The 14,747-nt window shown below is 39.5% G+C and overlaps 2 protein-coding genes across 6 annotated transcripts in view; one reads left to right on the plus strand and one right to left on the minus strand.

The window, feature by feature from the left end:
- Positions 1 to 1,424: 1,424 nt before the first annotated feature.
- ncdn (neurochondrin) lies at positions 1,425 to 10,729 on the minus strand. Of its 3 annotated transcripts, none has more exons than XM_034704562.1 (8): positions 10,598 to 10,729; positions 10,188 to 10,403; positions 7,442 to 8,444; positions 7,134 to 7,306; positions 5,558 to 5,796; positions 5,259 to 5,474; positions 5,006 to 5,148; positions 1,425 to 2,468 (listed from the first exon to the last, which is right to left on the minus strand). In XM_034704562.1, exons 2-8 carry the CDS (start codon positions 10,395 to 10,397, stop codon positions 2,047 to 2,049), a joined length of 2,406 nt encoding a protein of 801 aa, XP_034560453.1. In that variant the 5' UTR covers positions 10,398 to 10,403; positions 10,598 to 10,729; the 3' UTR covers positions 1,425 to 2,046. The 3 variants fall into 3 exon arrangements, with proteins under 3 accessions (XP_034560453.1, XP_034560455.1, XP_034560454.1); XM_034704564.1 differs by having other exon boundaries at positions 10,528 to 10,642; XM_034704563.1 differs by lacking the exon at positions 10,598 to 10,729 and having other exon boundaries at positions 10,188 to 10,514.
- A 2,073-nt stretch (positions 10,730 to 12,802) lies between these two features.
- Positions 12,803 to 14,747, plus strand: part of kiaa0319l (KIAA0319-like ortholog) — a 30,603-nt gene continuing 28,658 nt past the window's right edge. The window contains exon 1 of one of the 3 annotated variants that reach the window (XM_034704544.1): positions 12,803 to 12,969. The gene's annotated coding sequence lies outside the window, so the exon portion shown is untranslated. Of the gene's footprint in view, positions 13,123 to 14,747 lie in introns of all 3 variants that reach the window. The other 2 variants (XM_034704545.1, XM_034704546.1) reach the window with 2 other exon arrangements.

Consider the following 14,747-nt stretch of genomic DNA (forward strand, 5'->3'; position numbering starts at 1 on the left):
AGTACATTTTCTGGGATCAGAGCGTACCAAACAGGCCCTTCATGTGCAGAGTTTTACGCATAAGTGATGGACCTCTGTAAGACTACTACAAGAAAATAAATACCTCAATAAAAAGCGCTCTTATATATCCAATACCTGCAATATGTCAGTCTTGGTCCGGGATTTCCAGAGCATGGTGGTGCTGGCTGGTGCTGATGGAGGCTCTCACTCTGGGTGTCAAGCTGCAGCTGAGGGGGTTAATATGACGCGCTGGATGGAGAGGAGACGGGATGAAGGTACAGAGAGGAGTGAGTTAGTTTGAGATACGATGCAGGAGTTTGTATGGAGGGTTAGTGTGGAGGGGGGGGGGGGGTGGAGGGTGAAAGGAAAAGAGGGCGGGAGGTGATAGGAGTCAGGGATGGGATGGCTACAAACTTTTTATGGTTGTTGCATGAACTGTAGGAGCAAGAATTAAGGGAAAAAGAAAGAAGATGACTACTCGTTTGTAAACACTGGTGTAGATAAGCAGAAACCTACCTTTAAAAAAACAAGCAGTGTACTCATGGATGAGCATAAATTCATCCCAAAACGAGATGATGATACTCACCTTCAAACATCTACAGAAAGTAACCCACGTTTTACATTTTATTGTTACAAATCACTCACTTTTCTACAACTTCTGGTTGCTTTTAAACGAAATTACTTTATTTGTAATTTGAAAAAGTAGCTCCCTTTTTTCTTTATTGTCTTTATTTTTACTATTTTATGGAACCAAACTGCAGAATATTGTCATTTCTTTAGTTTTGAGTCAGCGAGCAAAATGGGGGGTCACTGGGTCACCAAGGTTTTGCCCTCAGATCATTCTCTCACTTAAAGGTCAAATTTGTTCAGTTTACAAGAGCTTCAGAGCTCATTAGATCCAATCAAGTGTCAGTGCGCCATCTAGTGGTGATGGGGAGAAGAAATCAGGACTCTTTAAAACAGTGACTTACCTCCTGGACAGCTCCTACAGTTTAAATCAATTTAACACAGGGGGAAAAGGTTTGGCAGAGACTGAGAATGCGGCAGGGTCTGTTATTTTGCGAGGCTGTATTCAGATTCAGAGATTTCATAAAACTTTTTGACATTGATCAAGAGAGGCATCCATAAAGAGAATCCATGACTTGGACTTGCTGCATCCTGGTTGGAGGGAGAGAGTGGGAGCAGCTTCAGTTTTATAGCCATCTTATAGCAAAGAATCCAGTTTGACAGGAGGGTTATCACAGTTTTGGTCAAACATTGCAAAATTGCCCAGAGTAGTGAAACTGCTTGAAAGTGCTTTGGTTGTAAAACAGGTATTTAAAGCAGCTCTTCAAGAAGTTGGTGACAAAAAATAAGAAAAACCTCAGTTAAAGCTAGAAAAAGACAAAACAAGAAAGAATATGAGAAGTAAAAAGAGATTCTGGTTGCTTTTCTAACAAAATAGCTCTTTATTAAAGGCATTAGGAATTCACAATAACACGTAGAGAGCATCTCTTTAGAGGAAAGGAGTATCAGGGCTACACTGAAGAAAAAACCTGAGATTTAGAAAAATAAACTTGTAATTATTGGAGAATAAAAGTCATTTGAAGGGACATTTCAGAGAAGATTTTAATAAAACCTGAATCTTGAAAGTCTATTCTGAAGAATGGAAATCCTAACAAGCTGCAGCGTAATGTTATGACAATTTTCTTAAAAAATGACGATTGTAGATTTGAAAGTTACGGCTTTATTCTCTAGTGACTTTAAACTCATAAAAATAAGTTTGTTCTTGTAAAATTACAACATTATTCTTGAAATCTTAGATTATCTTTCTTCAGTGTCAGATTGGATTGGCCTCAATACTCCATCATACTTCAGAGCTCAGCTGAGGAACCTTTACATCAAACTACACAGGAAAAATAAATTCACAATTTTCTTTTCTGCAAAGAAATCCATACTCTGGTTACATATCATTCATGACTGATTGCTTTAAGTAATACACACAGGCCTGGCTTCAGTAACAGCCCTCCTTTATTGGCTCAAAGTGAACGAGATAGATTCTTGGTTTCACTTTGCTCCTACAGACTTCTTCAGGTTCCTCATAGAGCTCAAAGCTCCTTTATCATTCCTCCTCATCATATCTGACATCTCTCGTTTACAGATAGGGCACATGTCCACCATCGCACACAGAGCCTCCTCTAGCGCTCCCTGTGTGTGCTGGTCAGGTAGAGCGCTACACTGACCCAGCATGGTGAGTGTGTGTTTGAGCCAACCTTCCTCTCTAACCAGCGTGGCGATCCAGGGCTGAGCGCGGACACAGCCTCCGAGAGCCTGCAGACTCAGCCTCCAGAGCTCCTCCACCTCGTCCCAGCTCTCCTCCCAGCTCTGGCTCACTTTCACCGGGCCGGGGCTGGAGCTGGAATCCAGAGCGCCGCGGAGGAACCGGAGAGCTGAGGAGAAGAAGCGCCTGTGGCTAGCTTCAACTGAGCCTGAAAATGAAATAGGAGTTGTTGGAAATTGCATATAGAAAACATTTTTGAACCATCATTTAGAATCCTAACTGCGTTAATTTTTGACAACAGAGAACATGAAAACATGATGACACACATGCCGCTAACACCATTTCAATCTTTTAAATAAGTGCCACATTTTCCCATCCTGCAGATCATGATACATTTGCCTCAAACTAGCTAAAATAAGCTAAAACCACATTTTCAATGGTAAATGGTAAATGGACTGGTACTTATAGAGCACTTTTCTAGTCTGTCTGACCACTCAAAGCACTGTAACACTACTCTTCACATTCACCCATTCACACCCATTCACTCACTGATGGTAGAGGCTGCTATATAGTGAGGGACCATTGGTATTACCCAGTGTCTTGGTCAAGGACACTTTGGCATGTGACTGCTGGAGCTGGGATCAAACCGCCAACCTTCCGATTGATAGACGACCGACTCTACACATTTAGCCTTTAAACACTGGACCATTTTTCATCCATACACCATGTTCCAAATTATTATGCAAGTTGCATTTTTGTGAATATTTTAAAAGATATGTTAAGAGTTGTTTTCAAATTTGTTAGGGAGTCAGATAGTGAATATATTTCTTCAACTGTGTGGTTAAAATGATGCTTTTCGGCTGTATTTTTAAATAAATGCAGAATCTGCAGACATGAGTGTGCCAAATTATTATGTAAGTTGGTGATGAGATCATATAACTTGTGAAAATTCCAAACTAGGCACAATTTTTTTTCATCTTGTAAATTTTCTGCAGCCAGAGTTTGTGCAGCAGGGAATTTGTGTGACAAGCTCCACGGTCCTACAGAGTTTCTCTCTACTGGAGCTGTCAATCAAAGCAAACCTGGATGTAAAACCCTGTTTTTTAACCTCTAATAACTAACACAAAATAAACTTTTCAGAAAAAAAGTGGCCTTGAACACAAAACAGTCAAATAATAACCACATATCACCACAGCATACGAATGTGAGAAACATTCGTACGACGTGTATTTATTTTTTAAAGTTTGACAGAGACAGAGTTATTGACCTATACTGCAATCAGCCACTAGGGGGAGCAGTTTTTGCGGCAGCCTCACTTCGAGCTGAGCTAGATGACGCCCATTTTATATACAGATATACAGCCTATAGTTACGGCTCACTGCAGTGCAAAGTGCTTCATAGAGCCCATGCTAAATTAGCTGCAAACAGTCTCCAGCCGTCCTTTCACATATGTTCTGGACATGCTACTCTGCTGGACAGGCGGACCATTCTTTTCAAATGTAGACCTGCTGCCTCCCCAACTCACAACAGGTGGGTGGAGTGTGGACGTGGATTGTTGACAATGTCATTGACATTGTCTTTCCATGTCATTCAGCGTGGTACTGAATGACACGGAACAACTAGATGCACTTCAAATCTTTTAAAACAGAAGCATAAAAAGACCCATATAACTGAGATGTCACACCTCATCAATGCATTTTGAAGAGGGACCTAACAGAGGATGTTTCTCTCTCTTCTTCTTTCTGTTTCTCTGTTTCTGAGAGCCATCACAACACTAAATACACACAAACAGCTGACATAAACAAACCCCTCATGTGCAATTTTATGTTTATAACTGTGCAATAATATTCATGTCAATGCAATACCAGGAACTGTGAAAACTTTTCATATGTGCAATATCTTAAACCCAAACACCTCTTCTCCTGACCTGACTGTATAGGCTACATTTGACATTTGTTTTATATTATTACTGTTTTTATAGTCTTTTATACATTTTTTCTACCTGTTTTATTTTATTTGTATTTATAACATGCACCTTCAGGAGCAGCGCTTCTAATTTCATTGTACACCTGACAATGACAAATAAAGGCTATTCTATTCTATTCTATTCTATTCTATTCTATTCTATTCCATTCCATTCCATTCTATTCTATGTTTGTCAGACTCTTTGCAACAAGTAAACCGGGATAGAGAGCGAGGGATGACTGTCCAGTGAGTTATGGATTACAGATGGTAGTCTTAAGCAGCTGTACTTTTTGGCTTAGTGAAGTCTACATGTTGGAAACACTGCAGAGTCGACAGATTGACTGATTAATACAGGCTTAAAAGAGAGAAACTCAGCTCATACAAAGTATAGTTTTAAGAGTGTCATCGATGTTTACACTCTTAATTAGCACAGCAGCATTTCTGCCCTGCTGACAACTCACATGATCTGCCTCCTTCAGGCCTTTTACAAAGCAGTTACAGAGAGAAACTAGAAGGGGTGACTAATACATTAGTAATGACTGTGGCTCGTATAGTTTTGTCAGTTCATCACCGCTGATATGAGCACATTTTTCACAAGAGGAGGTCTGCTGTTATAAATATAGGAGGTAATGATGGCTTGATTCCTTTTGGCTGATTCTGTTCCCAGGTGGATTTTTTTTGGCGTATTGAGTGCTGCACTCCATGAATTTACCTGTTTTAACATGTGGAGAAAAAAACAGTAGAAGGTAATTGTGTGATAAACATATTGAGCATATTCACCCGAGGAGGTTGGCTTGAGTCGGCCAATCATAAGACCCAGTGTGCAGTAATTTGCTGCGAGGACAAGCAGGCAGGGTTTATGCACCAACACAGGCAGTGCTTCACTCAGATGGGCCTCCAGGGTTCTGAAACACGGGTCCTTCCTAAACAACAGAACACACATGTTGAATTCTACATCGTCAGTGTTAATGTAAACAAACTGAGCACATTACAGGTGATTAAATTCAGTTTTCCTTCTTTCAAAAGAAGCTACCTGACTCTCTCTGGCTCTGTAACGCTGAAGTTAAGCAGAGCTGAGCAGGCGGTCTCCATGCTGGGAACCCTGGTCGTCATCGCCCCACTTTTCCCCTTGAGGGACGTCCAGCACCGGGTCAGGAAGTCCACCAGTAGGGCTGGGGTGTCCAGCGTGAGCAGCACCTTCCTGGGACCTTCCTCTGCTGACAGGTGGCACAGAGCAGGGAGGAGATACCTGAAGAGAGGGAGGAGGATGCTTACCAAGGTATCAACATGTTTTATTCTGTCGTTCTTTTTCACATGTTTTGTCATCCTCACCTCAGAGCCTCTTTGCCCGTCCACGCCTCTCTCTCCTCTCTAACGGACACCTCTGCCATCCAATCAGAGAGGCCATGCTCTGCACTCTCACCCTGCAGGTGGCTCCGGGAGTAGCTGATCAGGAATGGCAGGAGACCGGTCACTTCCTCCTTCAGACAGGACGTCTCCTCGGCCAGCCACGAGCAAAGAGAGCGGAATGTGGCAAAAATAAAAGGGTCACCGTAGCGGCTCGGATCAACCTACGAGACCGAGAATAGTCGAGGAAGACAAAGAAGAAGACGTGTTTAAGAAGGAGAAATAATGAACCGTTGTTATAAAACATCAAAAAATTAGAGGGGATCATTGTCAGGATTTTCATATAAATATTTATGCTTAAAACTTTCCGCCTCTCATGTTGACGGTATTTTAAAGAGGCACTGTTGTTATATATCCCAGGTTCATTGGATGTCGTACTGAAGCTGCCATCTTTAAATCTTCCTAGTCTGCCTAAACATTACACTCTTACACTCTTCCCCCTGGCAATGCATCTATTCTCCTTTTATTCCTGCCGAGGAAAAAACAAGGCATAAAGAGGAGTAACATGTGCTCCAACAGAGAAGAAGAATGGAAATCCAACCAGAACACTATCTTCTAATGAGAGGAAGTCTGACTTGTTTGTCAGTCAGGCTGCAAACCTACTTACTTGTTTTCATTGTTACTTAATTGGTGGATTATTTTCTTAATTAATTAATTACTTTTTCAGTTTATTGATTATACAAAGAACAAGGGGGGATAACAATTTAAATTCCCCTTTTTTCTCAAATCAACAACTGCAAAAACAACACCCAAAAACCTTACATTTACACACAAACAACAACAAAGGCAACAAATCCTCACACTTTGGAGGAGTAGCTTTGTAAGGAATGACGCTGTTTGAAAGACTTTTGGAAGGAAGTCAATATTTTTCTCCAATTGGACTACTTCCTTCTTCTTTCATCTCAAGTTGTGAGCTTGTTGTTTATTTATTTATATATTTTTTAATATTTTATTTGTAACTTTTTAAACATTTTAACAAGACAAGACAAGATAATCAAACCAGGGCTACGATATATGCAATTAAATAATATAATAAATATATATATATTATAAATAAATAATAATAATGAAAAAAGACATAAATAAAATAAAGAACTAAAATAATGATACAATTAATAAATAAATAAACAAATGAGGAAAAAAATTAAATGGAAACAATTCGTAAAAAAACGATTTAAAATGACAAAAAAAAGGAAAGTAAATAAATAAATACATTTAAAAAAAAGAATAATAATGACATAAAAAAGCTAATACAAAGCAAATTATGTAGTGTACTCTGGCGTGCTGTGCATCAAGTCTGCAGGAAGAATAAAGAATTGCTCTTTTTTTTAACCCCTGTCAGCTTGTTATTTATAAATGCAACATGCAATCAAATTACCAGCCAGTTAAAAGGCTACACCTGACTAATCACTCTTTTAAAAACCAAGATATCCTTTTGGAATAATGATCATGACATCTAGAATTAGCTACAGGTATCCTTGTGTCTACTGTATTGTCTCACCTGCTGCAGGTGGTACATTAACGCAGAGAAGGCCTCCTCCAGCACCCTGAGGACCTGCCTGCTCTGTTGCAGAGAAAGAGAGGTGGAGGAGGTCGGAGGAGGAGCTGCAGGGGTCTGTGTCACTCCCTGACAGCAGGCCTGCTCAATGGCGGCCTCCATGATCCGGTAACAGCCTGGGGAGCAGCGAGGTGAAAACAGTTTTGTATAAAAAGTCAGCCCACGTTTTTTAAGACAACCAGAGGTTTGTTTTCATAAATCAAACCAACAAACCATCATAGAGGCTCCACTTCTGTTAAAAAGTACCGTACCTGTGAGTGTGTGCTGCAGCTCTGGGCTCAGGTCATTACCAGGCGGCTCCTCCAAACCCATCCTGACCTCCACACAGGCCCGGTTCACCAGTAAGCAGCAGAACTTAGGAGGTCCCACCAGTTCCCACCCGTAAAAGTCCAGCAGACAAGCACTGAGGACAAGTATCGGCCCAATCTGTCTAGGTGTCAACTTAGCCTGCATCATGGGTCTTAGTACCTCCCATACCCGGGCCACGACTCCCTTCAGCTCCTCGTTATCTACTGCCACCCCAACTGGCGGCAAAAACTGCACCAACTTGGCACACATGTCCAGCCTGGACTGGTCTTTGGTTTGGCAGAAGTCTTTGGAGAGCAGGACCAGCAGAGAGAGGAGTTCTGTAGGGTGTTTACTCCACGCTTTGTCTTTGGTTTTACCAGAGAGGAGGCAGCCTAACAGGGCGAGTCCTTTGTCATGGCTTAAAGTCTGGTTTTGTTGCACTGCTTGGCAAAGAGCAGGAACGCCCCCCCTGCCCAGGAGCTGGTCTGGACCTCTGGGTAAGGCACACACGGCTGTGAGGACCTGGTAGCAGTCAGCAGCCATGGCCCCATCAAGCTTGGAGGAGGAGCTTACTTTTGATGACGCTTCTTCTTTGGCTTCACTGCCTCCATCATGATTCTTCTTACTGGTCTCCTCTGCTGATTTATCCACATTGACAGAATCCTGTGCCCCCGTCTGATCCTGGGCTTCCTGTTTCTGCTGATCCACAGGCCCATTAGCTAAGATGCCCAGCAGAAGAGGGATGGTGGTGAGGAGCTGGGGATGGGAGGCCATTTCAGGGTCTGTACTCAGCGCAGCCAACAGAGCGGTGCCCAGGGAGAGGAGTTCATGTGGGGGTAACCCAGAGGTTTCACTTCCTCTTACTGCTGTCACCAAAAGACGAGCCGGAAGGTTCAGACCCACTGCCTCAAAGATGCGCCTCAAGGTGGGTTGGCCGAGCTGGTTTGCAGGGCACAGGCGAGTGATCTAGGGAGGGGGGAAATGGGTCAGATTTATGGTCCAAAACATATGTCCATATTTCATTTCAATATTGAATTTGTCATTTTAATGGTCATTGACATGACGTGCATATTTCTGTGTCCGAATCCATTATTTTATTTTGAAACAATGTTATTTTTAAGACATACATCAATTGATTCTATAAAACCTGCTTATTTTTAATACAATTTCAGTACATTCAAATACTGAGATTTATTCTATTTTGTAGTATCTCAAACCCTGAAAATATCAGGGGGCGCAACCTTCAGAGCAAGTGAACTGACTTAAAACACTATAAAAAATGTATTTTAATAATAATAAATTCAAATTAAAACACCCTTGCATGATTTCACATACAAGAGCTTTGAAATAAACATAATTTCATAAATATCAATAGTTTAAAGGCACCTAAGGTTATTTAAAAACTTTTGTCCAGCAATTTGCATGTTCTCAAATGTCAGGGTGGCACCACCGTACTCATGGAGCTTTTATTTTGAAAGTAAGTAGTTATAATGGACTTCAACATATGAAATAATTCAGAGGACCCTACTAATTGTCATGGCTGAGTTAAAAGGTTTGTAGATGTCTCTTAAATAATAATAGAAAAGCTTTTATCAACTTATAGGTGGACGGTAACACTTTCCATGTCAGGTGGTACAACCAACCTAAAATATACATATTATATTTTATACCTGGCCAATAGAATGCAAAAATCCCAATATATTGTAAATAAAAGATATACTCACAAAATAAAAATGTGTAAAGCACTGTAACCACTCTAAGGGATACTTCCTAAAACTTTAAGTTAGAATAAATGATAGGTAAGTACATATATTTGGACACATATCTGGTTGTGCCATCTGACATTTTTTGTGTGTTCAAGTTAAGAAAAGGGTAAAAAAAAAATAAAAAAATTTAAACACTTAAAAAAATGTGGCGTTAAAGAGACAGTAGCTGAAATGAAGCGGGACAATACAGACTGAAAATTAGCATAATACCTTCTCCTTAATAAAGCATTCCTTGTATGAATCTTACCTGCTTTCACAAAGTTATGTAATCATCTATAAACTCTTACTTTTGTTTAAAAAAAGAAAAAAAAAATACATAGCATGAGTCCCTGGGAAATTGCTAGATGTATTAGCCTAAGGAAAACCTTAGGGGCTTACCCCAAACCTAGGAGGGTTACTTCCAATAATCACATTTACTTTAACTTCTTTTATAAAATAATTTAACAAATGTTCCATTTTTGTAGATTTCTAATGTTAAGATTAATAATGTAACTCGACAGAGTCTCAACATTTAAATCTGCTGAACTGAGCTCTTTAAGGACTCAAAATGAAGATGATTGTCCAAAGTCAAACAACAAAAACAACAAAACAAAAACAAAATTCAAGAAAAACAAAATTCAAAACCACAGAAACTACTGTCTCTGCAGCTCGCTGATACACAATAGCTGATTTGAATAGAAGTAATGCCTCTGACAGGGCAAATAGCCAATCATATTTAAGAGTTTCAGGGTAGCCAATTAGTTTTCAGAGGTGGCCATGGTCACCCCTGGCCACCCCCTGACTCCGCCACTGCTCTAACCTGAGGCAAGAGTTCTTTTCTGCCTCTCAATTTCCCAGTTTTATGGTGAACCAGCAATGCTAACACTGAGTATCAGATGAAATGATTTGTGTAATTTGGACACTTATTCAGGCTAACATCACGCATAGTAATAAAAACACTTACCAGTAGTAGAGCAGCCAATGTGTGACTGTCATTTTTAGCATGCTTGAGTGTATGAAGACATCTCTCTAACACCTCTGTCTGGGAGTCAGATAGACCACCTCCTTCATCCTTCTCTGAGCCTCCTCCACCTTCTCCTCCTCCTTGCTCCTCTTCATCAGAAAGCGGTTTGTTCCCGACAGGTCCACCGTTAACCTCGGCACCGTCAGCCATCGTTACCTGTGTGAGTATTTGATTTAACGAGAGAGCAATGTAAGGAGATGAAAATAGAGGGAAACCTATATTATAACCATTTCATTAGTCCCACATTGAATGGTTTATTTTCAGTTGTTGTATTGTTTACCTTTCGAAGCAGTTGTTAAGGATACAACATATCACATTTAAAGTAACGGACGTTAATAAAAATAACTTACTTTGTTGACAGCACCTCTCACGCGTTCAGCAGCTCGTGAGTACTACCCGGAAGTAAATCGCGAACACGGCGCTCAAAGCAACCAATCAAAACGCTCTGACCATGCCGAGGAGCCAATCACTGACGAGATACTTGGTTAGGCGGAGACGCCATTTTGGCCCCTGTGTAACGTCAAACAAACGATGCAGCGTTATTTTTAGGCCAAATTAAAATTCAGATTATTTCACTGAGCGTCTGATTTAACAAACAGTTAAAAACAGTTAAAGTTATCTGTTTACTTTAAGATTTATCCGTTCGCTTTTCACATATGCTCGACAGGTGGCGCTTGGCGGAAGTAGTCGGATTAATATTTAACGATTTCAGATTAATAGTAATAATAATACATTTTATTTATAAAAGCGCTTTAAAAGTTTCTCTAGGCAAGGCAGCTTTATTTGTATAGCGCATTTCATACACGAGTGCAACTCAATGTGCTTAACATTAAAACATTAAAAGCATTGGAAACATTCAGACAAGCATAAAAGAACAAAATTAAAATATACAAATATAATAAAACATAGAAAAGGAAAGGAAAATTAGAAATATATTAAAAATTACATTAATCTTTGTATTTAAAGTGGGTTAAAATGAGCTAAGATAGGAAGGCAGAGGCAAATAAAAAAGTCTTAGTCTTTGATTTAAAAGAGGTGAGAGTTGGAGCAGACCTGCAGCTTTCAGGGGGTGTGTTCCAGATATGTGGTGCATAATGACTAAACGCTGCTTCACCATGTTTTGTTCTGACACTAGGTACTGAAAGCAGACCAGTACCTGATGACCTCAGAGGTCGAGGTGGTTCATAAAGTAGCAGCAGATCAGCAATGTATTTTGGGCCTAAACCATTCAGGGCTTTATAAACCATCAGCAGGATTTTAAAGTCTATTCTCTGACAGACAGGAAGCCAGTGTAGAGATCTAAGAACTGGAGTGATGTGGTCTACTATTTTGGTCCTTAATTGTTAGGACTCGAGCAGCAGCATTCTGTATGAGCTGCAGTCGTCTGATGGACTTTTTAGGGAGTCTTGTAAAGACCCCATTACAGTAGTCTAGTCTGCTAAAGATAAATGCATGGATGAGTTTTTTTGCATCCTGCTGAGACATAAGTCCTTTAATCCTTGATATATTCTTAAGGTGATAGCAGGCTGACTTTGTAATTGTCTTAATGTGGCTGCTGAAATTAAGGTCTGAGTCTATGATTACACCAAGGTTTCTGGCTTGGTTTGAACTTTTCATCTGTGCAGATTGGAGCTGAGCCTCTCTAAGACACTTTACAAAAAAATAATTATACAATGGATAAGCAAAGGGAAAGCAAAGCAAAAAGCAAAAACAATAACAAAAAGAAATCAATTATAGGTTAAAAGCCTTTCTAAATAGGTGGGTTTTGAGCCAGGATTTGAAGTTGGTGAGTGAGGGAGAGAGTCTGAGGTGTTGGGGGAGAGAGTTCCAGCTGCCCTGTCCCCCCAGGTTCAGTTTAAAATGCAGTACAGGCAGTAATTAGTTTCACCCGCCTGTTATGTTTGTTTTTCTGGAAGAGCAATAATGTTCCTGGGTCAATTTGACCCGAGGCATATTCAATTATCCAAAAGTGTCAGAACCCCAAAAAATCCCAATACACATTTTTTAAATCTAATTTTCAACTCCATTACTAACCATTTAAATCAAGATTTAGTCCATTGGTGTTCTTTAATTCTCACAGATCATTGTTCAATGAGGATAACTCATTAAAATTAATGTTAAAACTTGTTTTAATGTACATTGGAAAGTCCTAAATATAAATACCTTAGTTTTACATGACAGATTTTTGTTTATTTTATTTTACATTTTGAATTTTTTTTTTTATGAAGTGATGTTGATAAATTAGCACGACTCATCTTCTGTCACATGCTGCCCATATTTTATAATGTATTTAGCTAGTTTGGAAGGCATATATTGCCTAAAATAGACTTTAAAAAGGGTCAATTTGACCCGCAACATAATAGGAGGGTTAAAATGCAGTACAGGCAAACCCTACATTAGACCACTATTCATTTTAATATGAAATGTCACCTGATACAATTTTATAAATGTTGCATCAAAGAAATGTATCGTCAATTGCGATAATTGTGCCTTTAACAGCTACAAAAATGACCAACGTTTGTGTCCCTATCTGCTTTACTTTGAAAATCTAAACCGGAAGCAGTATTTAACACCCTGACTGGTTTGACATTGGTCACAGAAGCACATCAGCTGTACCAGCGAGAGGAATACTGACCTAATTAACTGTACAGGGGACAACAACAACGGCGACAGGACACACCGCAGCGACCAGGCGAAGGAACCTGTGCCATTCTCAAAAACTGTGAGTCCTTCAGCCTTTTTTTCTGCCCTGATCTGATGTCGTGACAGTTTCCATTAAAACGCACGGTGCTCCTGCACGGTGTGTAGTGAAAGCGAGTGCCAGCAGCTGTTAGCCTCAAGGTGCCTTAAACTGGGGTGATCCTGGATTATACAGGTAAGAGACTGCATGGGATTCAACCCAAAGCTTCATGTTATTAAAAAAAAAAGGCACGAGTAAAACCGAAACGAGAGGCAGTGACTCCATAAGAGGTGTTGTATTATTGATTTAACCTGCTCTCGTTTTTAATATTGTGACATGCAGTGTGTTTCTGCAGGCTGTGATTAGTATCGGCCTTTATTAAATTATCTGACAGCCTTGAATAAATCTTGACTGTAGTTGTAAGACTGGTAGGATGCATAATGCAAAAGCCCACCATTTTGATGAAATATCTCAGTGATATCATCACAAGCGCGTTAACTAATGCCCTCATTGGAATGCCAGACATTCATTCATTCATTCATTCATTCATTCATTCATTCATTCAATCAATCATGCACTTTAATCAGTCAAGAAATCCCTTCTGCACATGACTCAACCACAGCTATAAAGTAGTGCTTTTCTCAGAATAATATAAATCTTTGATTTTTCTATAATTTGCTTGATTGATAAAAATATTTGAAGATCTGATATTTTTACAGCCTTAACAAGATATTTGAAAAATCTTTAAAATAGATCCTAACTCCCATATCTGTTATTATGAGGCGATATATAGACTACCACTAACATATCATCAACAGGACATATATGTTCTCATGTGAGTTGGAAATAAACTTTTTGAACAGGCTTTAGTATGAAGCAGAAAATAATGCTTGAGATGACTTGCAAATTATGTCGTCACATTGTTAATCCAGATCAGTGCCCCATTACTGACTTTAAAACTCTCAGCACTGTCTGCAGTGCAGAGAACCACAGCTGGGTAGATGGCTGTCTGTGCTGTAAATTATGTCAATGTATGATCATAAACAAAAAATGTAATAATTGCAAATAGAAGAGCAACCATCTGATTTTATTTGCAGGACATACCAGTGCAGAATTGGTGCACAATCAATGTTGAAGAAGTCCTTAATCATTCAAGATCAAACATTTATATAAAAACTGTTTCCCTTTTAAAACAGGTACCACTTTGGTTGAAAAAAAATTGTCTTTCAGTTGTAAAATGTGTGTTTTTTTGTGTTGTTTGATGCCAATCATTTACTTAATATTTCACATTTATCCATTTATGAGTTAAAGTTAGATTTTATGACATTTGCTTTGCACCAAACAAACAGACATATCCAAATAGACTCTTCCATTAGTCCACAATGAAATCAATAATTACAAAATGTAACACGCAGTAGCACTCGGAAAAACATGTGACGACCATGACAAAAAAGCATACAAATGTTAGTCTGTGTTGCAACGGTACTTACTGTTTACACATTCTTAGACAAAATGAGCAGAATGAACCAAACACACCACTTTCACAACGGCATGCCGCCCAAAGCTGTTATGAGTCTCCCTAACGTTGTGTGTTCACATGCAGTTAGATGTTGTAATCGGATAAATCCATAATGATCTAATTGTGTGCTTTTTCAACCTCCCATAAGATGCCTTAACACAGGGTTGTTGGCACTTCTGTAATGCCCGTGTTGCACCTTTTAAATATTATTCCTGGATTGGAATGGTTGTTGCTGTAAGCCTCTCCCTGTCTGTGATGATTACATTATAATTGGAAGGTTGCTCTTGTTATGTTGTGTATT

This window comes from Notolabrus celidotus, chromosome 16, assembly GCF_009762535.1.
Source record: "Notolabrus celidotus isolate fNotCel1 chromosome 16, fNotCel1.pri, whole genome shotgun sequence".
NCBI classification, from domain to species: domain Eukaryota; kingdom Metazoa; phylum Chordata; class Actinopteri; order Labriformes; family Labridae; genus Notolabrus; species Notolabrus celidotus.